Source organism: Staurois parvus, unplaced genomic scaffold (assembly GCF_062004578.1).
Source record: "Staurois parvus isolate SC_StPar_1 unplaced genomic scaffold, SC_StPar_1.0 ptg000170l, whole genome shotgun sequence".
Classification (NCBI taxonomy): Eukaryota; Metazoa; Chordata; class Amphibia; order Anura; family Ranidae; genus Staurois; species Staurois parvus.
The window spans coordinates 5,027,317-5,053,386 of NW_028317966.1; the positions used below are offsets into that span (position 1 = coordinate 5,027,317).

Consider the following 26,070-nt stretch of genomic DNA (forward strand, 5'->3'; position numbering starts at 1 on the left):
ACTGAACCAGACTGAGAGACCATTTAAAGGCACAGGAACCCTTTGCAGGTGTTATACCTTAATTAGCGGTTTACAGTGGGACACATTGAGCCTAGAATATTGCACCTTTTTGCAATATTCTAATTTTGTGAGATTGTGGATTTGGGGTTTTCATGAGCTCTAAGCCATAATCATCACAATTATGACAAATCACGGCTTGAACTATCCTGCTTTGCATGTAATGAGTTTATCTGATATATTAGTTTCATCTTTTAAGTTGCATTACTGAAATAAATGAACTTTTGCACGATATTCTAATTTTTCGGGTTTCACCTGTATGTGCATAATGGTAGCAGACACTGTACTGAGAATTGTGATTATGCAACCAATAATTGTATAACACAATGAGCATTATACAAACCTCTATTAAAAAGCAATCTAGCGACAACAGTCTCAAAGTCATCTTTTAATATGACATTGTGATGTAAATTTCTCTGATGTTTTTATTCTACTTTGAACACTTTTACTAAAAGCTACAAAATAAAACAATGAACAACAGGAAGAGGTTTTGCGACAAGAAAATTCTGCGATGACAGCTATTGGTTTGGCATTTTTCATCTCATGAAAACATTATAAAACTGTGTCTGAGAAAGTTTAGCTGCTGTAAATGGAAAAAGTTCATAGATAGGGAACAAAGCGGTTTAATGAATGAATACTTGACTCCTTGACTGCTATGTGGCAATCAGTGGGAGCTCTCAAACAACAGGAAGGGGATATCTCTGGTATTTCCTGGTATTTAAGGAAAACTAGAGGGAAAAAGAGGTGAAGGAATGACCCAAATGTATAATAAATGTACTGCAAAAATAAAAATGATCAACATAATCCATAAGTTATGCATTACCGATCACTGGACTTCAACCAACCTCTCTTGTAATGCTAACAATCTGTCACTACATCATCAAAAAAGCTAACAATCTGTATATTGTCCACATCCTGGCCATCTACACCCTCTCTGTCCTACATTTGCCCCCCAAGCACATTTATTTACACCTTCCAGTTGCAAGTTCATGTTATCACTCCTGGTTATTAATGCAGTTTTACAAAATAGCTACAAAATTATAAACTTTTCTTTAACAAATAGGTGTACTAGAAATGTTATGTAAGTTTAAGTTGTAATTTAGGTAGAAATGATCACAGCTTTGTCATATAACTATGCAGTGAAATGCTATACACAAGTTGTTGGGTATAGGCCGCGTCACACCAATTATAAAACAATACACTTTTGAATCAAGAAAAAAGATCAATAAAACATGATAGATAGAGATTTTTTTTTTTTAATCAGCAATAAGCCATGACATCCTAAAAAAATTGTCTGGCATACCAGTAATATGATAGAAACTAATGGGAAACTCCAATATTTAAAGAGTTAACCGTCATTGCCACTTTTGCACTTCCCCATATTCATGAATGCCGGTCATTCTAGTCTTGATTACTAGAGTCTTATACCAGACCAGCCCTCCAGTAATGTCACAGCCATACATCTAAGGTATTTAGGTATTAGTATACATATGATTATTTTAACACACATTAAAGCACCGCTTCAATATGCATTTTCATGTGTTTTTGAGGCATGGTACGCTCTGTAGTATCCCCAACTCAGTAATACTCCTTCTTAGCAGATCCTCAGCTCATTAGAACCCCCATTCAGCAGATCGCCAGCTCATTAGTAGCTTTTTTTATCAGATCCCCTGCTCAGTAGTGCCTTCAGCTCTGCTGAACCTACACTTAGTGGTAACCCCCAGTTCTGCTGATCCCCACTCAGTAGTAACCCCCAGTTCTTCTGATCCTCCGCTCTCTCTCTGGTCCCTGTTCATCTCCTGCTATATTGCTCCCATGCTGCTCACCACTTTTGACATCTGCTAGTTTCTCCCACTCCAGTCCCCAGCTCTGCTGATTCTCCACTGCATTCTCGGGCAATCTGATGTTTATACCTGAACCAACAAAAAAAAAGACATCTCCTAACAACAGTTGGATGTTGACCATCTCCTAAGCACTATAGTCACATTAACTCCTATAGACAAAAAAAAATGTTCTAGAAAAGAAGCATATTTGTAATGTCGCACACAAGATAGATTCAATGGACAAAAAATATAAAATCATGCTTTTAGTATCCCTGAAGTTTCTATTTTGTTGCTTGCCTCCATATCAGAGGGCTCATTTACAGACAGCTTACCAGGTCATCTAAGTCCCCCATATCACAGAACAGGTTATTTTTGTGTGTAGAGCTGGTGAATAATGCCACTGGGAATTAAACTCAGTGTGGGATGTACCGTTAGTCTTAAAAGCACTGTTTGGACATATATGCTCATTTCCTATTAGAGATGCTCTTGTGTTAGTGGTAAAAAAGGTGGATTTTGTTACCAACAGTGGCATTTTTGTGTCTATCGGCTGCAGTTTTAAACATCTTGCTCTGATAAGACTTCTAATTCTGGATATGTAAAGTCGTATGCACAGTGCTTTACACAGATGTTGACCCTTTTGGAATTTTCCACTTTTTATACGTTTAATGTTTAAGATAAAAAAAAATGAAAAGTCTACATTGCAAAAATGATCACCCCCTGTAAAACCCTCAGATAAGCTCTGACCACAAAAGTCCAAAAATTGGTTGAATGAAGTCTGCCTGTCTGCAATATAAGCATCCCATGATCACTAAATAGACACCTGTTTCTGGAAGGCATACCCAGAATTGTTAAAAAAAAAAAAAACATAATTTTTCACGATGCTGTTCATTCCAATACATTTCATAACAAAATCTCACCACTGAGGTAGCAAAACAAAACATTTAGAAAAATCAGAGTTGGATTAAAAATACATATAGCTACTGATGCACTGATAAATCCATTAATAAAGATGGAAAGAACATGGCACAACTGTGAGTGCCTGGTTTGTGACAAGTTTGCTTTAAGCAATTTGTATTTTAAACTTTTGTGATGACATAAGGAGACTTTGTTTACTTTAGTAATCACAGTCAGTACAGATAATGTGTATAGAGTAGAGTGCTGGTTAATGAAAGGGAAAGGAATCACCCTTTGCATTATACAGTGATGCTTTTGCGTGTTCTGTGAGAAACAAGATATTTAAATACCCCATTGTCTTGGAAACATTAGGCATCCAATCAAACGTGTTCATGCACTGGCTACATTTGAGACACTAATCATCTCTCCCTCTTTTTTTGTCTCTTCCTGGGCTGCATGGATGCTTTTTGTTTGCTCACTAATTGCTATTTAAGGTGGCTCATCAAGAGATGTTTAGTAACAAATGTACAGCACATGCACACAAACACAAAGGCATCCTTTCAGAAACTAAGAAAAGAAATCCAACAGGTTTCTCCAAGCACACTAAAGAGCACAGATGGATGAACCCCCCTGCAGAACTATACCCCTTTGTTCTTTGGTGGTAAGTTACTGTAATAGCAAGAAATTTACAGCTAAATTTAAAAAAATATACTAATTTGGGCCCAATTTCTTTCGATAATAAAAACAAATCAGGAGATATCTGTTACCATTTACAACCAAGAATGCCCAATTTGTCTTGGAAAAAAAAACAAGATATATTCTACCTGGATACACAAAGTACTGTAGTTGATGATGATATGTAAAGTTTTACTGTTCTTATGTCAAAGTTGAAAAATTGTGTTCAGATATTAACAATTGATTTACCCTCAGTCAGTAATGAATTAAAATAAACCTAGTTTCTATCAGTTTTTCTGCACGTATGGACTAAATGTTGGGGATAGAGATGGCTCTGATACTTCTGATTTGAAGGAGAAAAGCAAAACATGGGCAGCACAGTGGCTAAATGGTTAGCACTTCCGCCTGGCAGTACTAGGGTCGGTGGTTCAAATCCCAGCCACGGCACCGCCTGCCTAGAGTTTGCATGTTCTCCCTGTACCTGCATGGGTTTCCTCTGGGTACTCCGGTTTCCTCCCACACTCCAAATACATCCTGGTAGGTTAATTGGCTCTTGTCTAAATTGGCCCTAGTATGTGTATGTATGAATGTGAGTTGGGGACCTTAGATTGTACACCCCTTGAGGGTTAGGGACTGATGTGTACGTACAATATATATGTAAAAGTGCTGCGTAAATGGACGGCGCTATATAAGTACCTGAAATAAATAAATAGTGGAGTTTCTGACTTTAGAACCACTGTATATACTGCTGTATTTACTGGATATATTAACAGATAACTCACACAAATTTCAGAAAAATTAATAAATTAATTAGGATATTTAAATAGTTTGTAAATGGAGCTTATTGACCATTATTCTTATCTCCTCTTTCTTCTTTTCCATTTCTTTGCAGGTAACACCTGGTAGTAAATCAGCACAATCCAATGTAAATCAGGGAGACTTGGTGGTGGCCATCGATGGAGTAAGCACAGATGGCATGACTCATTTAGAGGCCCAGAACAAGATCAAGTCAGCCAGCTACAACCTGAACCTCACCTTACAAAAGTAAGCTTCTCTTGAAGTGATAGATGTAAACAATGTGTAACTTAGGTGTGTCCATGAGTGGTAGAACTGGGTAGAAAAAAAGCTAATAACCCATTTAGTAAAGAGTTGTCATTCTTAAGGGCTAATTGAGTTAAGTTGGCCATTCACAATTTGTTTTTTTATTTTAGCCAGTGGGCAGAACAAAAAAAAAAATAGAGAAGTTCCACTATCCACACAAACGAGGTGGATAAAGGAATTACCCCATCAAGACATTGTATTCTAACAGTGGCACATGCCGTGTCGGAATACACTGATCAGCAGCTTCAGCTAAATAGCTGCAGCTGCTGCTTGATGGAAAATTTTCCAACATGTCCCTTCAATGAAAGTCAATTAAGCAATCGACCTGTGTCGAGTGGGGAAGCCCACATGCTCATCCAAATTGTCTGGCTCCTTCTGGACAAGCAAAATTTTGATCAGTGTATGGCTAGGTTTAGGTCCTTTTCACACGAGGCAGATTCCGTTTTGGCCAGCAGGGGATCGGCTCACAGATTCTCTGCTGATCAGGGCACTGCAGACGTATGACACATTCGTGGCTTCTTAGTTTCTGCAGAACACACATGGAGAGAGCCCACTCTCCTCTAGGGGAAGCAAAGAGTAAACAGATTCTGTTGTCTGTTCACACTCAACTACACCCCAATCCACTAAACCTAATTGGAAGATCCCCTTTCTGTTTTTTTTAGCAGACCCGATCGGACTCAGAGGTAGGCAGGTATAAACGGACACAAGTTCTGCACATAGGGATGAATGGACCTTCTGATCAGGTTCACCTAAAAAACAGATAGGCAGACCTGATCGAAATGACGCTGTGAAAGGAGCCTTAGACTGTCTATCTTGTCTATCTATATCAAGCCCTCTATAGATGGCTTAATGTTCTCTTGTTCATCCCCCGACATGAATGAGAGAGAATCATTCAATTCCCACAGGTACAATAAAGGTGGCCATAGATGGATCGAAATTTGGGCGGTTCAGCAGGGACTAGCTGCATTTTGATTCATGTGTGGCCACTGCAGTTGAACAGAAGTCAGACTACCAATTGATTTCTGTTCAACCTCCCTGTCAAATAAAATGTTTCCTGTCAGACAAAATCTGTTTAATCAGAGGGGGCCACCAATGGCTGTAGCACTGACCTGTGTATTCTGACAGCGGAATACAATAGCGTGACAGGGAGGATTCCCCCATCCACCTCGAATGTGTGGATGGGTGAATTTGTTCACTCTTTTTTACATTGAGCCTGCTGGCTGAATGAAAAAAATGCAACCATATATGGCCAACTTTACAAGTGGGACGGATGACTCTCCACTGCTGGCTATTTTACTCAGGCAGCTGTGGTACCCATGACTGACTAAATTCAGTGGTGTTGCTGATAAGTGACTGCATCTGATAGGATACAGCCACTACTAAACCATTCATTTTCCACTTAGTTCTGCAAAAATTTAAATGGTTTTTTTCTCAACTGGTGGTGTTTGCATGGTCACCCACAGCTCGAATTTCAGCAGATTCAGCAGGAATTGACTGAAATTAGAGCCATCTATGGAAGCCTTTAAAGTGTGACACAACTGCTATACAATCTGCATTGGATATTGCATTAACCATTCAGTGGTAGGGTCTACCTAAACAATTCAACTTCTACCCAGTCAAAAAAGCCCCCCAGTACAAAATAGGTGTTGGTAGAATGAACAAACAAACCGTAATATTTGGCTAACTTACCAAGAATTACTTTTTTTGAATAATGACTAAATCACAATTAACACATGACCTACATGACATAATCATCTGAGAGTCAAGCTTTTCAATGCTCTTATTCGCACTGTCAAATACGTTATATGGTGGCATGGGCCTGACAAAGCAAAAGTCTGTAGTAATTATCCATAAAGAAATAAAAAGAATGCTTCTTACCTACTAAATGAGAATATGAATTTTATTAAGCAATCCACACACTAAATTGAGTTGGAATTCTGTAATGCTGTTACATTTTAGAACACAGTGAGCTACAGTATATTAAACAAAAAAACTCAATTTGTAAATTGCCCATTTCACATGACCATCACATATGTGAATGTTTATGTAAATCCTAATATTTTTTGTAAAAGTCGAACTGGGCCCAACCATGTTGGTGACTAAAGCCATTCATCATTTTAAGAAATTGCACCAAAAAAACTCCGTGCTTAGGAGGAAACTCACCTACCAAATATACCATACAATAGTGAGCTGCTGCCATAAATACATACAATTACAATATAACCTAAAAGAGCAAATAAAAATTTGTTTACTCTTTTGAGATATATTGTCATCCATCATTTTATAGAAGAAAAAGGAAGGATGGAGAATCCATGGGCCAAGCTCATTTCTTACAAGAAAAGTCAAGTTTTCCATATACAGTAAGTTTAGTTGCTGATCTTTTTAATCTACTGGTTGACTGATGCCTTTTAACTAAAGTGAAAACCCTGTTTATTTTGATTTGCCTAGGACTGCAACAGGTTTACTCATATAACAATGAAGCTTCATCTACGTAAAAAATACCAGCCAACAAAACACAGGAAAAGATCAATACATCAATAGATAGCTAATCACGGGAAAGCTCCAGTGAATGCTGCAAGGTCACTGAAGAGCTATTTTGCTGAAAGCAAAGTAGTGAAGTTCATTCTTTCTGTTCATCGAAGTAGCATTGATGTATTGAAAGAAGATAGAGCTTTTCCTCTTAGTCAATTTTAGCTCCAAAAGATAGCTCAAAAATTGAATACACAATACAAGACATCTGAAAGGACAAGTTAGATTACATCCAATTTTATATGTGTTTCAATTCATTTTATGAATTGCTAAACTGATGATAGTTCAAACCCTGCAAAAAAGCATTGTGAGTATTATGGCTAGAAGAGGAATAAAATTCTTGTCTTCCTGGCACTTCAAAAGGAGCTACAAGAAAACTGAATTCCAGGCAAATATAAAATATATCATAATTAAATCAAGTTATGTAATTATTAGAAAAGAATCATTGCAAGATTACCACAACCTGACAGTTGGGACACCTCAATAAGTAATGAATGTACCACTTAATTAATGATCAGACTGATGTAGAAATATTGCTACTTTAGTTGATGAAGCTGCTGGTTTGTGATAATATTTTCCGCTAATGTCAGGCCTCTCATTGTCCCCATGATTAAAGTGTTACCTTTGGAAGATGCTACATGTCATTACCGTATTTAGGGTGTAACATGTAACATGTTCCAGCTTGTGCCCCGCTTCCCCCCACTCTATCCACTATGACAGCGGGTGGGGGATCCTCCTGGTACCCGCTGTCAGAATTTATAAATGGCACAGCTGTGTACACAGCCTCATCATTCTTTCGCAGCTGTCTGTGAATGAATAAACTACAAGTCCCATCTGCCATCGCAGCAAAGATCTCAATGGGCTGCGAAGTCACGGATGAGCACACAGCTTGTCACTGAAAGCCCATAAAGAGGTAAAAGCTGAAGGGAGAGTGTGCAGGAGCCTGACACTGTACCAGCGATCCAGTGCAATGTTTTGCGGGCTCCTGTAGGGAAAAATAATAAATGCACATTTTTTTCCTGCAAAAACATGTGCATTCATTATTTTTTCTACAAGGTGAACGTATCCTTTAATTATTATTATGTAATGTGCAAAAAATGTATAACATTTATTGAAACAGAAAAAAATCATTACATTTGTTTTTTATTAATAAATATATAATATGTTTCTCTAGATTCATTAACTTGTCAATATATTAGTTTCAAGTCATACATTTTGGTTCACAACTCTATTGCATTGCACAGTTTTGTCAGTCTAACACTGTGAACATGTTTACAGGAGGGAAAAGCACAGAGATTTGCTCATTTGTGTGCTACAACTTCTTTATTATACAATTATCTGGCTGGACGCAGGGAGGCAATACCATTGTAATCCTAGACCTTTGCCAGAGACATTTTTATTTTTGTGCAGACATAATATAGCACATGTGAAACACGGAAAACAGTATATAATTTCTGAAAGCAGAGATCCTGAGGAAAAAAAAGGTAGTAGTGGCAATTCTTTGTCACATGATATGTGTTCTACTGTTTATCAAATATATATTTTCAGCAATAAATACACTCACATTTATTTTAGAGCACATAAACACAATATCCCTAGATGGCCAAATAAAAATGATGATGTTGCTTTAGGTAAATAGATAACAAATATGTGAAGTCCTAATATTGCGGACCCAAAATTGTCCATAGGTGACACTTTAAAAGGCCTAGAAATATACAGTACCTCTCACTTAACATGTGTGGTAAGGCCTAATATGTATTGTGCAATTGTTTTCGTACATGTGCACACCTGAAGCATGTGTTTGCTTTGTATGTTTGTGTATCTAGGGGTAAGGATGTTTTTATTTTATTAAGTGTTCTTGCATGGCAAGACCACTTACTGTTATCTCACATATATATTCTTATTATTATAGGCAAATTTACCACCCTAACTCCTCCCACAGTTTTTACACTACATAGACAGTAATATACCGAAACGTGTGTATTGTTCCCGATTGGTGTGCTATTACTTTGTGGAACGTTTCACCGAATGGTTCACGAAATATCGGCGTTTTTGTGGTAAAATTGGTTCCATAGGAATGAATGGCGGAATGTTCAAAACTAGAGTGGGAGCTGGCAAAAGCTAGAGTGTGAGCTGAAAAATCAGGACATGATTTCTAAACTGCCATCTCTCCCTCATTTTCAAGCCCACCTACACAAATCGTATATCAAAACGTTTAGCTATCCCTGCTGCCACTAAAAATGTCCATGGCTAAGCCATGGTCCTGATAGTTTTTCCCAATAAGACCATTTGTTTGCAACTCACGCCGCCCATTGACATTCATTGAAACTCCACTCTAGCCACCTCAGATTTGAAGGGCAATTTCTAAACTACCACTGTGCCTTCATTTTTAATATTTCAGAGACATACTATGCATCAAAATGTAGGTCTGGGTCTTGTGATTCTCATAATACAAAGCTCTTCAGTGTAGGATAAACTACAACCGTTTGAAAATGGCAACCGCCAGTGAAGTGAGCAAGTTGTAGCAGTTTGTTTTTAACTGCTCTTCTCTGCCCTTGCTGTAGAGTGAGTTGCCATAGGAACCCAGGTGTGTGAGCAGGCAGCAGAGTGACAAGCCACTCCCACCCAGTTACTCCACCCACTCCAGTTGTATACTACTGGTGGAGGCAAGAACACTTCAAACAATTTCCCCAGAAATTGTAGCTTTTCTAGTTTATTTTTGTTATACTTCAGTTTTTTAAACTTTTTTCTCTTTATTTTTACTTAACTTTATTGCTATTACAAGGACAAGCCCCTATCTGATATGATCTCCTGAAAATGCTAGTTGTCTACAGTTATTTTGACACACTGGAGTTAACTTTTAAATAATATCATGTTTACTTTGCAAGGGTAGTCACACTTTGCAAGAGAGCTTGCTCCAATGCTTAATGAATGAGGTTAAGGTCTGCTGACTTCCATCATCCAATCCCGTGCAAGCATTTTTTTTATTTGTATTTTCCTTGATTGTTTTTTTTTTTACAAAGTGAAGTTTTACCACATTCACTAAGCAACAGTTTTGTCTTTAGTAAATCAGTCCCACTGATTTGAAATCTTTATGAAATGCTGAGCCAGAACAAGCATGCAGATCAGAAAGAAGTCACAAATCTTTATGTGTTTACTGAGTATGTGTCAATAATTCAATGTATTTAACCACTTGCCTACCAAGCACTTTTACCCCCTTCCTGCCCAGGCCAATTTTCAACTTTCAGCGCTGTTGCACTTTGAATGACAATTGCGTGGTCATGCAACACTGTACACAAACAACATTTTTAGCATTTGTTTTAGATAGAGCTTTCTTTTGGTGGTATTTAATTACCACTGTTTGTTTTTTTTGTTTGCTAAACAAACTAAAAAACCTGAAAATTTTGAAAAAAAAAACTTTTTTCTTAGTTTCTGTTAAATAAGTTTGTAAATAAGTAATTTTTCTCTTTCACTGATGTGCGCTAATGATGCTGCAGTGATGGACACTGATAGGCGGCACTGATGGGTATTGGCAGGCATCACTGATGGGCACTGAAAGGCAGCACTCACATATGGCACTGATAGGCGGCACTGACTGGCACTGATAGGCAGCGCTGATTGGAACTGTTAGGCGGCACTGATGGGCACTGTTGAACACTGATAGGTGACACTGACTGGCACTGATAGGTAGCACTGATTGGCTCACTGATGGGCACTGATAGGTAGCACTGACAGGCACTGATAGGCAGTATTGACTGGCACTGATAGGCAGCACTGAAAGGCAGTTCTGATGGGCACTGATATGTGGCATTGATGTGCACTGATCTGTGGCATTGATGTGCACAGATGGGAGCCAGTATGTGGCATTGATGGGCACTGACAGGTGGCACTGATGGGGCTACACTGATAATCAGGACACTGATGACCAGTGGCCTGATGATCAGTGTACATGTCCCCTGTGAGGAATGCCGCTTACCGGCTCTCCTCTCCTACGTTATCGGCTCTTTACTGCAATCGCTGATCTGCTGTGTGCCAGAGACACAGCGCACCACCGATCGCCGCGCCTCATGCCCCTGCAGACCACTCATGCGCAGCTAGAGTGGGAAGACGTCATATAACATCCTCCCAGAACGAGAGAGCCGCCACCCTCCTGTCATTTCATTATACAGTGGGGCAAAAATTTATTTAGTCAGCCTCCAATTGTGGAAGTTCTCCCACTTACAAAGAAGAGAGAGGCCTGTAATTGGCATCATAGGTAGACCTCAACAATGAGAGACAAAATGAGAAAAAAAATCCAGACAATCACATTGGCTGATTTGGAAAGAATTTATTTGCAAATGATGGTGGAAAATAAGTATTTGGTCAATATGAAAAGTTCATCTCAATACTTTGTTATATATCCTTTGTTGGCAATGACAGAGGTCAAACATTTCCTGTAAGTCTTCACAAGGTTGGCACACACTGTTGCTGGTATGTTGGCCCATTGCTCCATGCAGATCTCCTCTAGTGCAGTGATGTTTTGGGGCTGTCGCTGGGCAACACGGACTTTCAACTCCCTCCAAAGGTTGAGGTCTGGAAACTGGCCAGGCCACTCCAGGACCTTGAAATGCTTCTTACGAAGCCACTCCTTCATTGCCCGGGCGGTATGTTTGGGATCATTGTCATGTTGGAAGACCCAGCCACGTTTCATCTTCAATGCTCTTGCTGATGGAAGGAGGTTTGCACTGAAAATCTCACAATACATGGCCCCATTCATTCTGTCCTGTACATGGATCAGTCGTCCTGGTTCCTTTGCGGAGAAACAGCCCCAAAGCATGATGTTGCCACCCCCATGCTTCACAGTAGGTGTGGTGTTCTTTGGATGCAACTCAGCATTCTCTTTCCTCCAAACACGACGAGTTGTGTTTCTACCAAACAGTTCTAATTTGGTTTCATCTGACCATATGACATTCTCCCAATCCTCTTCTGAATCATCCAAATGCTCTCTAGCAAACTTCAGACGGGCCCGGACATGTACTGGCTTAAGCAGGGGGACACGTCTGGCACTGCAGGATCTGAGTCCCTAGCGGCGTAGTGTGTTACTGATGGTAGCCTTTGTTACGTTGGTCCCAGCTCTCTGCAGGTCATTCACTAGGTCCCCCCGTGTGGTCCTGGGATTTTTGCTCACCGTTCTTGTGATCATTTTGACCCCACGGGGTGAGATCTTGCGTGGAGCCTCAGATCGAGGGAGATTATCAGTGGTCTTGTATGTCTTCCATTTTCTAATTATTGCTCCCACAGTTGATTTGTTCACACCAAGCTGCTTGCCTATTGCAGATTCAGTCTTCCCAGCCTGGTGCAGGTCTACAATTTTGTTTCTGGTGTCCTTCGACAGCTCTTTGGTCTTCACCATAGTAGAGTTTGGAATGTGACTGTTTGAGGTTGTGGACAGGTGTCTTTTATACTGATAACAAGTTCAAACAGGTGCCATTGATACAGGTAATGAGTGCAGGACAGAGGAGCCTCTTAAAGAAGAAGGTACAAGTCTGTGAGAGCCAGAAATCTTGCTTGTTTGTAGGTGACCAAATACTTATTTTCCACCATAATTTGCAAATAAATTCTTTCCAAATCAGCCAATATGATTGTCTGGATTTGTTTTCTCATTTTGTCTCTCATAGTTGAGGTCTACCTATGATGCCAATTACAGGCCTCTCTCATCTTTTTAAGTAAGAGAACTTGCACAATTGGTGGCTGACTAAATACTTTTTTGCCCCACTGTATGGCAGACTGCAGGCGGATAAACAATAAAGTCTGAAGATCAACCAGGCAACTTGCATTTTTAGAAGGAAGGGTCAGCATTGACAACTTTTATGTTACAGGTTTCCTTTAAATCAAATAAGCACATACCTGAATCCTAGGTAGTGTCAAGTTCCAGTTATCACAATTCATTAGAGCAGGGCTTACAATTTCAAGTCCCGAGCTACTAGCCAGGCCTTAGAGTTACACGCCATCAACAAACATACACAAACAGAGACACCTGTCCACACACATGGACATGTACATACACACACACACAGAAACATGTACACACACGCACAGAGACACATGTACACAGACAGACACATGTATACACACAGATACATTTACATGCACAGACAAAAACTGTAAACACAGCCACTCACCTGTCCCATGATCTTGCGTTGCCCCCGCTTCAGCCCGTTTCACCGGCCATCCTGTATTCTAGGAGACCGGCATCTTCAGTGTGGGCACCCGGCTGTGACTGCTTGCGACTTCCCAACTGGGTGCCCACTGTGCATGCGCGAGTAGTGCTGTGCTTCCTGAATGGCCCTGTCGTCTTCTGGGACCTGTCAAGTGTCCCACAAGACTTCGGGGAGGGAGGGTAAGAGGACAACTTCCGTCTCTGATCGCCTAGGCAATTGCATAGTGGGGGCGGGTACTTGTCAAATTTGGGTACCCAGTCCTCCCTGCTCCCCATAGGTGCCAATCCTTAATGGGGAGCGGGGGACCAATCTTTAAAGCGGAACTTCTCCTTTTGAGTGGAACTCCACTTTAAGGTTAGACAAAACCTGAAATTACACCTCAATCTTCAACTCATGAGGTCAGTCTGGTGGACTGTGTACAATGCAGATGTGCTTTCATAAACCAATGAATAATACATTATTGCAGTATCAGCACCCATGGGGAGAAAGGCACACTTGACTTTTCACTATGGTGGATAATACATTTGAGTGATCTCTAAGGTGTTTTAACCCAAAGCAATTAATTGGATATTAACTTTCAGGAGTGTACTTAAATATTTCCAGTTGGTGTCTTTGGATTACTTCATAGATTTATTTTTCTTTTACACCTGTTAAATACAAACAATTTCATCATTTTTTTTATTGAAAGTCTTAGTTTGCTAGCAACTAGAGCAAGTTGGGTTTGGGTAACTGGAAATGTGACATTCCCTAACCTTTAACAGAAATATTTTCCATTTATAAGACCTAGAATAAAACGTAGATGTGAAAATAGAGTCTGCTACAAACATCATAATGACTTCAATCAATGGCCTTCTAGTAGACAAAAGTTATATGGAGGAGATTAGACTTTACTAAATTGTAACATACAAAGGTATTATTCTCTGCCAGTCCCTGGGCATTATGACAGAAAAAATCCATAGTTCAGATGTAATTTACTTTACAATAAAAGACATGGTCATTCAGTGCTTCCAGCAGGTCTGTGTTATTGTGTTTAGAATTGTTTGGGTTAAGTAGCTATTTTAACCCAGATTACAGGCAATTCAGCAATGACTTGTCCATCTCATAATTTATTTCTATAATAAAGAGGAGAAAGCTAGGACATGGCAGCCTACTGGCTTAGTGAGCTATGCTTTATTGTCACTAGTCACTAGTGAAGTTGGCAAGTTAAGTTCAAAGGTAGATTGCAGATTAATAAAACATTATTAATAGAAAGGAAACTATTGCAAGTAAGCATTTACTTGATTTTTTTGTGCGTTTACCTGCAATTTTTTAAACCAGGGACTTAATTGCTTAGCTGATGTAATCTATGAAACAACAAATATTAATATATATCCTTTTACATTTTTGCTGCTATGGACCTGCTCCCTTATTTTGCCCTCACACTTGCCAAGGCGATTTTTCAGTTTTAAATAGTTTAGTAGAGATTAAATAGATATCTGATATCTCCAGTGCTATGCAGAGATGGAGAGAAAGTCCACGTTCTCGATTTGCTAACCTGAGCTGGTACCATGTCTGAGTTTGTAATGAGCACTTTAGCAGATTGGCAGAGGTTTACCTAATTTCTTGCAGAGAAAAGCAGGGATGCTGACCAGTAAGATGATCAAGTATTTATGCTCATGAGTATGAACATACGGTTTCAACAATTCACTCTCTATTACAACACGAGTCGTGCCACGGCTATTACATCTATAGTAGTCAAATTATAATTTTTTTGCCTATGTAACACCTCCTATATTATTTTGAGACTATATAAAAGTTTCTTAAGACCATTTATACACACTAGTATAAATTGGGTTCTCAGGTGTCAAAAAGATTCCATGATACTTTAGGAATATATTCTGAGTGAAAAGAGTGAACATTTTTCAATGGAGCTCAATGGCTCTGTATATTGAGCTGGCATTGCTTTATACCAAAATGCACTATCTGTTTGTATTTAGGAATGATCATACTGGGTTTGGTTCAGTTTGTGGAGATCTGTGAACCCTGAACTTGCCAAAGCCCACTGGAGTCTAGGGCATGTGAAACCTGTATTGTATTTATGGCCTTTTTTTCAAGGGTAATTTGCATTGCCATGGGGGACATGTACCAATGCAAAAATGTTTTTTTCAAAAATACCGTTTAGTAGGGATAGAGTCTTTTCATGGAGTTTAAAGGGCAATGCTGAAAATACACAAATTCTTAACATTTTTGAAGGATGCCTGAGAGGATCTTGTAAAGTTTCAGGACAGTGTGATGTAGTTCTTTAAGAAAAAAACACTAATAAAAGAAAAAATGGGAAAAGACATTGCAGGGTTTCTCTTAAAATTGAAGTCAGACCCTCATCCAGACATGCAGCCTGTGTGACCAGAAAAGGGAGCCCAGCAGGTGTGCGGGCCCCTTTCCTGAACCATACCAGGCCACTTGTTTTTTAACATTGGGGGGTACCTTCCAAATGCAGTGTCCAAGGATTTCTCCATGCAGAGTACCTTGTCCTAATGTTAGAGGATAAGACACTCTTCTCCAAATTTTGTGCTTAAAAAGGGGTGTGAGGGCTTATTTGTGTATGAGTGGAAGATGTATAGGAATCTGAAATAGGAATCTAGCAGATATCCTGCCCCCCAGGAGAATATGTTTGGGGTACATCTGTTACAAAACATATTCAAAATGACCCCTTTTTGGAAAGTAGACATTCCAAGGTGTTTTTATCTTTTGCTACTTTTTTTGGAAATGAACATGCTGGTATTCAAGTGAATAAAACACAGAGCTTTGTAATGGTGCACTAGATACAGTGCATAATTAAATGTACCAGTCATACACAGAGGTAGGAGGAAGTAAAGGCGTTAGTGTGCAGGTCACATATAGTGGGGCTTATTGTGTAAATGTGCAAGATAAAAGAGGTGAATGGGTTAATATAAGGTCATCACAGAGACAGGATGAAGCTGAGATATACAGAAAAGGGGAGTTGCAACTCTCATCCCTACTGATATTAATGACAGTACTCTTATTCTTCTTAATACATTTGAGCCAGAGGAGCCTCCTATCCAATGCAATGGACAAAATTGCAGAGAGTTACCTTGAGTAATATCCTGAAATGTTTGTTGATTTTGCTCATAACATTTTTGGAGGTTTTCTGTGTTCCAATTGACCTAACGGTTGTTCATAACTTAGGTGTCTCAGAACCACTCTTACTGGTTAATTTCCTATTTTGGCACTGTGAGAAATCTGCAGCAGGCCATTTGGTTCAGCAGCTAAAGTAACACAGGCCATGCTTGTCCTATTGATAATATAAACAGAAACAAGGAGATTGGATTATTGAAATGTGTGCAATTTATTTGTAAAAGAAAGGGGGTGAAGAACAATCTGATATTTTTAAACTTTGCCATTTTTCCCCATAGGCAGCAATTAAAATAGAAGACTGAAAACTAACTGACTGTAGAAACATATATTATTACTAGCTAAAACCTTTTCATAGAAATATATGAGGACAACAACCAATATTTTATTTTTTTTAATACAGATCTAAACGTCCAGGACCAGTTCCAACAGCCACACCACGAATGGACTCACCAATGCCAGTGATACCACATCAGAAGGTAATTGTGCATTTGTGTATTTGTTTGAAAAGATATTTTTAGAGTTGACAGACACCTATATATCTTATACCTAAAGTTATGCATGTATAAGAAAAATGAAAACTCAAATTATTGGCATATAAGATGTGACACACATTTCTCTATGCATTTCCATAGCCCATCCCATATATCCCACCAAACTTTATTAAATTATCTTATAAAAAATACAAAACAAACTGTTGATGAATATAAGTGGAAGAACCATCAAGGAAATAATTTGAGTATTAGGCAGGCCATAGACAGGTCGTTTATCGGCCGAATTTTGGGCTGATAAACGAAAAATCGGTCGGCCCCTTGCCGATGCTGCCACCCATGTCCATGAAAAACGTCCGTTTTTCACGGATTTTCCAGCATGACCGATAAAAATAAATGAGGAGATCCGCAAAAAACGGCCGACGGGCTGGCCCCACTAACGGCGTGATTATTGGGCGATTTTTTGTGTGGACGAAAATTCAGGCGATAAACAATCCCCTCTATGGCATGCATTAGGTAATTACTCAGTACAATCAAGCAGCATATCTGACATGTTTAAGAAATATTGGCTTTTGTTAACACAAGATAAGGACCTAAAAGTGGTCCTAGAGAACACTACTAAATTAACCTAATTGGAGATTAGCGTGGTCAACATGGTCAACTGACCGAAAGAGACAAAAGAACATTGTGCAGGATTGTGGCCTGGAATAAGAAAACAACTGCTGCAAATGTGACCGCAAAGCTCAGTCTCAATACCGTGAATAATAGTAAATTCTTTTAAATGAAAAATGTAAAAATACACTCCACACTTTTTCTAAAGTAATTTAATAAAGTTTGGTGGGACACTGATGGGCTATGGACATGAATGGAGGAATATTTGTCACACTTTATATGGGAATTATTTGAGTTTGCGCTCCAAGGTACAGTCAATTTTGCTTCTTTAATATAAAAAAAGAAATATCTCCCTTTTGGTATTATATATTAATAATGTACATAATTGCTTGAGACCTTTTGATTTGCCAATAAACCCCTTATCTTTAGACAACTGTAATTGGGAACAAGTAGCCAGGAAACTTCTGTTCAGGCATTCTCACATCCCACACATTTCAATTACATGTAGCTGGAAACTGTATTTTGGTGATAGCCTTCTTACAGTAGTTCTCCTTTTTTGCTTTATTTTATATAATTTCTACATCATCACTACTCACATAAGTTTTGCATTAGTTTGAAATTATTTAAAAAAATGTTTGTATTTGTACACACTTTTTGGGGTTAGAATTTTTAGGGGGAAAAGCATATAAGATAGCCTAGGCTGCAGGCAGGTATGAAACTTCAGAAAAACTTTTTGTCTGGTTCTTCTTTAAAACATTACATTTTGCATATAGATTTGCAGCAAATCTATATCAAAAATTAATATCAAAAGCTATTTGATCTAATCTGGGCATTATTATGTTTTATTGCTATAAAATGATTTTATTGTAATAAAATGATGATGATTGTTATTATTATTATTATGTATTTGTTGCATAGTTGTCCATGAAATAATAGTAAAGGTAAACTTAATTTAAGGATTATTATTATTTAAAAATACAACCTTTTTTTGTTTTACCAAAATCTCCCTAAACAACCCTCTCAATCTTTCATTGCACATTGCACCATTGAAGGAATCTGCTGACCTATGTTTAACATACATAAGAAAACAATGCCCATTTACATGAGCACAACAAGGTGATTGTACAACCAGATTAAAACAATTTACAGAAGATCTATCATTAAAAAATATTTTATGTGATTTGACTCCCAAGGGGACCAAGTGCTATAGCACTCAGTCCAATTCAAATATGTCCCTTAGGCAAGCAATACATTAAGCAATTTTCTTTTCTGCAACCATGGGTTACAGGAAAGAAAATTGATCGATTCCCCCATCAACACAGTTAGCTTTGATGAGGGAATCCCTTAGGGTAAGCTATTGTATTCTGACAGCAGGAGGTGTCCCAGCCATCAGAATACAATAATCAAACAGAAAAAAAGGCAGGCTCATTGTACTGAAGTTGTTCAAGAGACTAACTTCAGTACAACCAGCCTGCCCATACATGTATTGCAAGATGTCCGGTTCCTGCTTAACTGGACAAATTTGAATCCATTTATGGCCTATCTTCGTTTCTAATAAGTTTCAAACCAGCATGGATGGACAGGTTTTCCCCCTTCCCTGTCCAACAATGCACCTGGAAGTGAGATGAGTGACATCTCTGGTTTCTAGCAGCTGGGGCCACTCTGAAGACCAGTGCTGCCAAAAAAAAAAAATCACACAGCTTGCGGTGCTATATCTTTCAGCGGCTGTACACATATATAGCCTGGCTAATGGAGGACATATCACTGCAGTTCTGTGTAATATTTCTATTTTATCAATGAGCAATTAGTGATGTTGGCCTATGTCATACAAAGCAATGGCCTAGCATCGCTGAGTGGCCACTCAAAAATCTATCAGCCAAGCTGTATACGTGTAAAATCAACTGCTGAATGACAAACAGAGAGCCACAGCTCTGAGTGATCTGTCACTATTATGTATGAACAATCAGTGCTGCCTGTTCATTCATAATGGTAAAAGATCACCCAGAGCTGTGTCACTGTGTAAAGTATTAGTGTCTGCTTTTACTTCATACAGGGAACAGGCAGATGCATTACACAGACCTGGAGCTTTTACTATTATGAATGAACAAGGAGCACTGGTTGCTCGTTCCTAATAGTGAAAAATCACTCAAATCACTTAAGAGAGGAGGTGGGGCTTTGTACTGGTTTTACCTCCCCCACAGGAATGTCCATAATTTGAGCTTCAAAAGGGGCCAGAGCTACAGCCAGCATTAGTAGATGTGTTTAGAGGACACAGGGGCCACCAGTCAGATTTGGATCAAGTTTTATATGCACTTGGTCTACTGGGGAGTTAAATAAAATTAAAAAAATAAAGATAATTCTTCTTTGAAAACACTGGTTATGATAAAAATATAGGAGATGGCATTTCTGGTCTTCTTGCTATTACTGCCTATACTAGCTTTCTGGTTGTGTGTGCCTTAAGAACATAACAGACCAAGATCAAGGGAAAAACAAGTAAATGTCAGGGAAAGCTGAGGATCCTGTATTTCTAAATTTGTGCCAAATAATCAGTGGTAGCCTCTATATTTATCTCAAGGCAGGTTTCCTTTAAGGGTTAGTTTAAGGTGAACCATTAGTTATAAAAGTTGGGCTCAGGGTAAAGGTTGGTTTAGGGCAGGGGTGGGCAAACTTTTTGACTTGAGGGCCGCAATGGGTTCATATATTGGACCCGGGGGCCGGACCAAGAGTAGATGAATGATGTGTATGTGTCATCCATAGTAAGTATAGTAATATTCCCCCATAGTAAGCATAGTAATTAATCCCCCATAGTAATTAATCCCCCATATAGTAATTCATCCCCCATAGTAATTCATCCCCCCTATAGTAATTCATCCCCCATAGTAATTCATCCCCCATATAGTAATTCATCCCCCATAGTAATTCATCCCCCACATAGTAATTCATCCCCCACATAGTAATTCATCCCCCATATTAATTCATCCCCCATATTAATTCATCCCCCATATAGTAATTCATCCCCCATATAGTAAGTCCTCCATATAGTAATTCATTCCCCATATAGTAAGTCCTCCATATAGTAATTCATTCCCCATATAGTAAGTCCCCCATATAGTAATTCATTCCCCATATAGTAAGTCCTCCATATAGTAATTCATTCCCCATATAGTAAGTCCCCCATATAGTAATTCATTCCCCATATAGTAAGTCCTCCATATAGTAATTAATTCCCCATATAGTAAGTCCCCCATATAGTAATTCATCCCCCATATAGTAAGTCCTCCATATAGTAATTCATTCCCCATATAGTAAGTCCTCCATATAGTAATTCATTCCCCATATAGTAAGTCCCCCATATAGTAATTCATTCCCCATATAGTAAGTCCTCCATATAGTAATTAATTCCCCATATAGTAAGTCCCCCATATAGTAATTCATTCCCCATATAGTAAGTCCCCCCTATAGTAATTCATCCCCCATATAGTAAGTCCCCCATATAGTAAGTCCCCCCCCTGTGTCAATTCACTTACCTTTGGTCCGCGCGTTCCTCTCGTATTCCCGCGCCGTTCTGGTCTTCAGGGAGGACTGTGAGAGGAGTTCGTCACGCTGCCCCGCCTACATCCTGGCTGCCCCGCCTACATCCTGACAGCTGCAGAGTCCTGACGTCCGAGAGGAGGGAGGGGGGCGGCCATCCGAGAGGGGGGGCGGCCATCCGAGAGGAGAGGAGGGGAGAGGAGGGAGGGGAGCGGGCGCCCGGCACACAGGAGAGCCGCATCTAAATTTGTAAAGAGCCGCGGCTTGCCGACCACTGGCCTTGCGGGAGCCTAGCTCCGCGGGCCGGATTAAAAGGTCCGCCGGGCCGTATACGGCCCGCGGGCCGTAGTTTGCCCATTGCTGGTTTAGGGTCTACCTTAGATTTAGTTCTGTATGAGTCAATTCTGACAGGTTTTCCTGACACCAACAGCTAAAAATGTGATGGGGGGAGGGAGCTCCAGCACACAGCCTGTGACTGACAGCCTCATCTTTGTTCCTGTGTGCTGTGTGAAATACTGTGTGTCCCTTACCTTCTGTCAGCTCTGCAGAGTGTAACTTCAGCCCCCCACCCCCTTCTAACCACTTCTGTAAATTCTGTATCACAACTGAAAAAAATATGTGAAGCAATATGTTTGCCTTTTTTTTTCAAAAGCAAATTATATTTGGATTAGGTTTATAGAAAAATCCAAATTTATAAAGGAAGACTAGTGTTGTATATCAGACTGGAACAATGTGCAAATCATACTAATCAGCAAATGTGGCTCCTTTATTTGCAGTTCAGGTGTAACTTTGTATAAAAAGACTCCTCCACTACCCTTATTCAGGGCTTTGTTTCTCAGAGAATAGGTGCAGGAACTCAACCACGCACCCACCCCCCAACCCATCAGAATCCCCCACCAAACTGTTTCAAATGGTGGGTATGGACAAATTGCACTAACAGTGGAAGGGTCTTAAAGTTGGATTAAATACCAAGAGTGGGCTACGTACAGAGTGCAGAGTTCAGGAGTGGCTACACACAGAGTGCAGGGATCAGGATTGGGCTATGTACAGGGTGCAGAGGTCAGGAGTGTGTTACAAACAAAGTGCAAAATTCAGGGGTGCACGATATACATAGTGCAGAGTTCAGGAGTACACTACACACCAAGTACACAGTTCAGGGGTGCGCTATGCACGATGTGCAGGGTCCAGGAGTGCATTACACACAGGACGCGGTGTTCAGGAGAGCACCATGTACAAAGTGCAGGGTTCAGAAGTGCACTACACACAGAGTGCAGGGTCCAGGAGTTCTCTACGTATAGCGTGCAAGGTTCAGGGGTGTGCTATGTACAGAGTGTAGATTTCAGGAGTGTGCTGCACACAGAGTGCAGACCACAATATGTACAGATTGCAGAGTTCAAGAAGTACACTAAATATAGAGTGCAGTGTTCAGGATTGCACTACTTACAGAGTGCAGAGTTCAGCAGTGTGCTACACACAGGGTGCAGAGTTCAGCCCTCTTCCACAGCTCCTTACCTCTGCATTCCCATCAACATCTTAATTCCTCGCCTCCTCACCTCTGACCTCTGCACACACACCCCTTCCACTAGTCTCATCTCTACCCCACAAAAGCTCCACCATCTTCCATGTTCCTTACTTTTGTTGCTGCCCTGTCCAGAGGTGAGCCAGGCAGTGTACAACAGCATTTAGGGTCTTATTTTGGGTATAAGGGGATGGACAAACACATTCAGTTTTTTAAACCAAGGTACACCTACAGTATGATTTACCCTGTGCTAATATAAATATTTTTCAGACAAAAATACTAGCTGTTTGACCTTGAGGCGAGTCATCGGGCTTCAGTAGTCTTAGCAGCTGAACAAGTCTGCATGGCCAACAACAGCAACTCTCACAGATCTCTTAGCACAAGTTTCCTTTAAATCTCTGAATTTATAGCAGAAAGTTGCACTCAGGAGCCCTGGACACTGCTGATACTTATTCTGTGTAACTGTAAATTCTGTATAACACATTAATGTTAATCTGGGCAGCGATGCACTTGGTGAAATCATTTAATTTAATCAGTGTATTGCTGAGTGGCCAGCTTCCCTTCTTTGCTGACATATTCACTTTATGTTTTTATTAAAGATAATAATCTAGTTAAATACAAGAAAACATAAAAATTGCTGTAACCTCATTTTTTTGGTCACACTTTCATCCAAAAATGTAACTTGCAAAGCTTTTAACCCCTTTTTGATTGAAGTCAAGGGAATAGTGTCCAGTATATTCCTAGTGTAGTGCATTTTAGGTCAACATTTAAGCATATATTTTATCTTTATTTATTTATTTTTTTAATATCTAAAACATCTTTTAAATTCTGCTTCAATATATGTGGATTAACCTTTTAACAGTGGTCTAAAGTGCTGTTCTAAAATGGCAAATAAAAAATGATGTTAGGACTTGAACCACTGTATTCAAACTTGTACTTCATTTTAAACTTTTTAAGCTAAACAGCTTGCCGAAGAGTAAACACAACATAACAAAATTACCTATTTTAGCCAGAAAAGCATCTTTGATTTGGTTTCATTTAGCTGCAGGGGCTGGACTTTCCCTGATTTCATGCTTAAAGTGGAACTAAAGTCTGACTCACCTGCACCTTCCAGTGATACCACCCTGAGTGTCTTCCCCAGCCACTGACACCCAGGGCTTCTTCAGGGTGCTGGGTCTTTGGACTCTATTGGCTGGCAGAGGATAACATGACTCCCACGCATACGCACTGAAGTAATTCATTCTGGCACCACCACAATATTCCAGGAATGTCCGCTGAGTTGTGCATGCGCAAGTCAGTTTGCATTCAATAGAAGATTGTGAAAAGGCAGGTGAATTAGTCTTACTGCTAAAGAGATATAGCGTGTCTCACAATTTTTTTACTGTAGGATTTTGTTCCACTTTAAAGCCTAAGTGCACTCAAAATAAAATAACAGAAAAATTAACATAGGGATGTAACTTACAGTCAGTAGGATGTGTCCCTTGTACTCTTCTTCCTCCATGCCCTCCCAACTCCTGCCATCGTAATCTTGCGGTGCAATGGGAGTTATTACACCTTGGGGGCTGTCACAGGATCTCCTCAAAAGAGCCCGACTATGCCCACCCTTCTATGAATGAAACATTATCTAAAAATGGAGGCCAGGCACAAGGTTGATAGGTCATCCCCCTCTATTCATAGATCATGTTTAATTCATTAGAGCTTCTATGAATTGAGTAGCAGGGCACAAAAGGTGGGCATAGTGAAGTTCCCTTGATGAGAGCCTGTGACAGCCTCTTAGTTACATTCATCTAAAGTGTTATTTTGCCATGTCATTATATCATCAGCCTCTTTGGACTAGAATAAATGTCTCTAAAAAGCCTTTTAACTTATGTGTTCTGTGTGCTGCATTAAACAATGTGCTGCGATATGAAACTAACAGCTTGAATATTTTGCTATGAAGAAGAAATAAAAATGGTTTGATGAGCTATATAATGCTTTTTCTGTACTTCATAGAAATCTCATATGTTCTTTGCTGTGTCCTTTGCATGTTTACTCTGATTGCTGTTTTCTCCTCTATGGCCTGCATGTATGCTGCTACAGGACTACGCTTTGGAAATAAATGGCAGAACTGCCTTCAGTGGTCTGTCTAACCAATCAGCTGTGCCTCTGGGTGGTGAAGCGACCACCAACGGGACAATGTCAGGCTACCTGAACAAGCAAGAGATCCACCAATCACATAGTTCATCTTTTGTAAAGCCATCTCTGAAACCTTCCTGGTCTTCTTACTCTGTGACTTCCGAAACATCTCCTATCAGGCGTAGCATAAGTGCAACATCAGATGTTTTAGTAAATGCTGAGAATGATCAAAACCAATTTAGTTCACCTAAGAAAGGACTATATAACAATCCCATTGGCCTATATTCAGCTGAGACCCTTAATGAAATGGCTGGCATGCATAAGCTAAGTCTGAAGGGAAGGGCTTCAGAAAGCTTTCTTCTTAGAGGGTATGTAAGATATTTTCCTTTAACTGTAATATATTATATATGAAGTTTGGAGAATTTATATCTGCTTGGCACATCTCATCAGTTTTTATAATATAACCATGAGCTGGATTCAGTGTACTTAAGGGGTCCACCCAAAACTGATGTCTTCCATTTCTAATTAGATCAGTGGGCACAGTCCCATGCAAGTAAATTACAGAAACTTTATTATTACTTCACAGCTTTTCCCACATGCCATGGTCATTATAAAAAGACCTCACTCTCATTGAATATATCATTTAGTTTATCATTATGGAAACTGCAGCCAGAGAGCAGTGAGACTCAGTGAGCTGCAGCAGGGGAAAAGACTTTTTGGAAAAAGTTGAATCTCTGAGAGATCAGAAGTCTGTGGGTAATTCTGGTCATTGAAGTTTTGACATTTCAGTTTTCAGTGGACGGAATCTTAAGCATGCTTTTAATTCATATTTAAAAATGTACCGATTGAAAAAAAATACAGATACCAGACACATTAGGGGAAATTTACTAAAACTGAAGAGTACAACAATCTGGTGCAGATCTTCATAGAAAGCAATCAGCTTCCATGTTTTGTTTCCAATCATTTTTACTGAAAAGTTTAGACAAGACAGTAAGGCACATGTGTAATCAATTCAATGTCAAGCAACAGCATCACATCACAACAAAACCCCCCTCACCCTACTCATACAACATCTGAGTGCTATTAAGATGGTAGTCCAAAACCAGCTACACCTTGAGGAGTAGGATGATTATGTGACTAGTTTGAGGGGTAGCTTCCAAGTTTTATTGTCAAAGATTAATTGAACAAGCTTAAGTTAGAAGCTGATTGGCTGCCATGCACAGCTGTGCCAGATTCTGAGTTCTCCAGATTTAGTAAATCTTCTCCATTGCCTGTATGTAAAACATGCAATTGAACTGGCAGTTAGAAAATTTTTCTTCAGGAAGACAGTAATAAATAAAAAGGACCTTGAAACAACTTGATGAGCTGCTATTTGGCCCAAAATTTGTATA

The 26,070-nt window shown here is 39.5% G+C and overlaps 1 protein-coding gene across 3 annotated transcripts in view; it reads left to right on the forward strand.

The window, feature by feature from the left end:
• Positions 1-26,070, forward strand: part of LOC149462707 (LIM domain-binding protein 3-like) — a 138,263-nt gene that overhangs the window by 79,615 nt on the left and 32,578 nt on the right. For all 3 annotated transcript variants that reach the window (XM_089676494.1, XM_089676492.1, XM_089676493.1), the window contains 2 exons: positions 4,342-4,493; positions 16,815-16,890. In XM_089676494.1, coding sequence (XP_089532620.1) covers positions 4,342-4,493; positions 16,815-16,890 — 228 coding nt within the window. The remainder of the gene's footprint in view (positions 1-4,341; positions 4,494-16,814; positions 16,891-26,070) is intronic.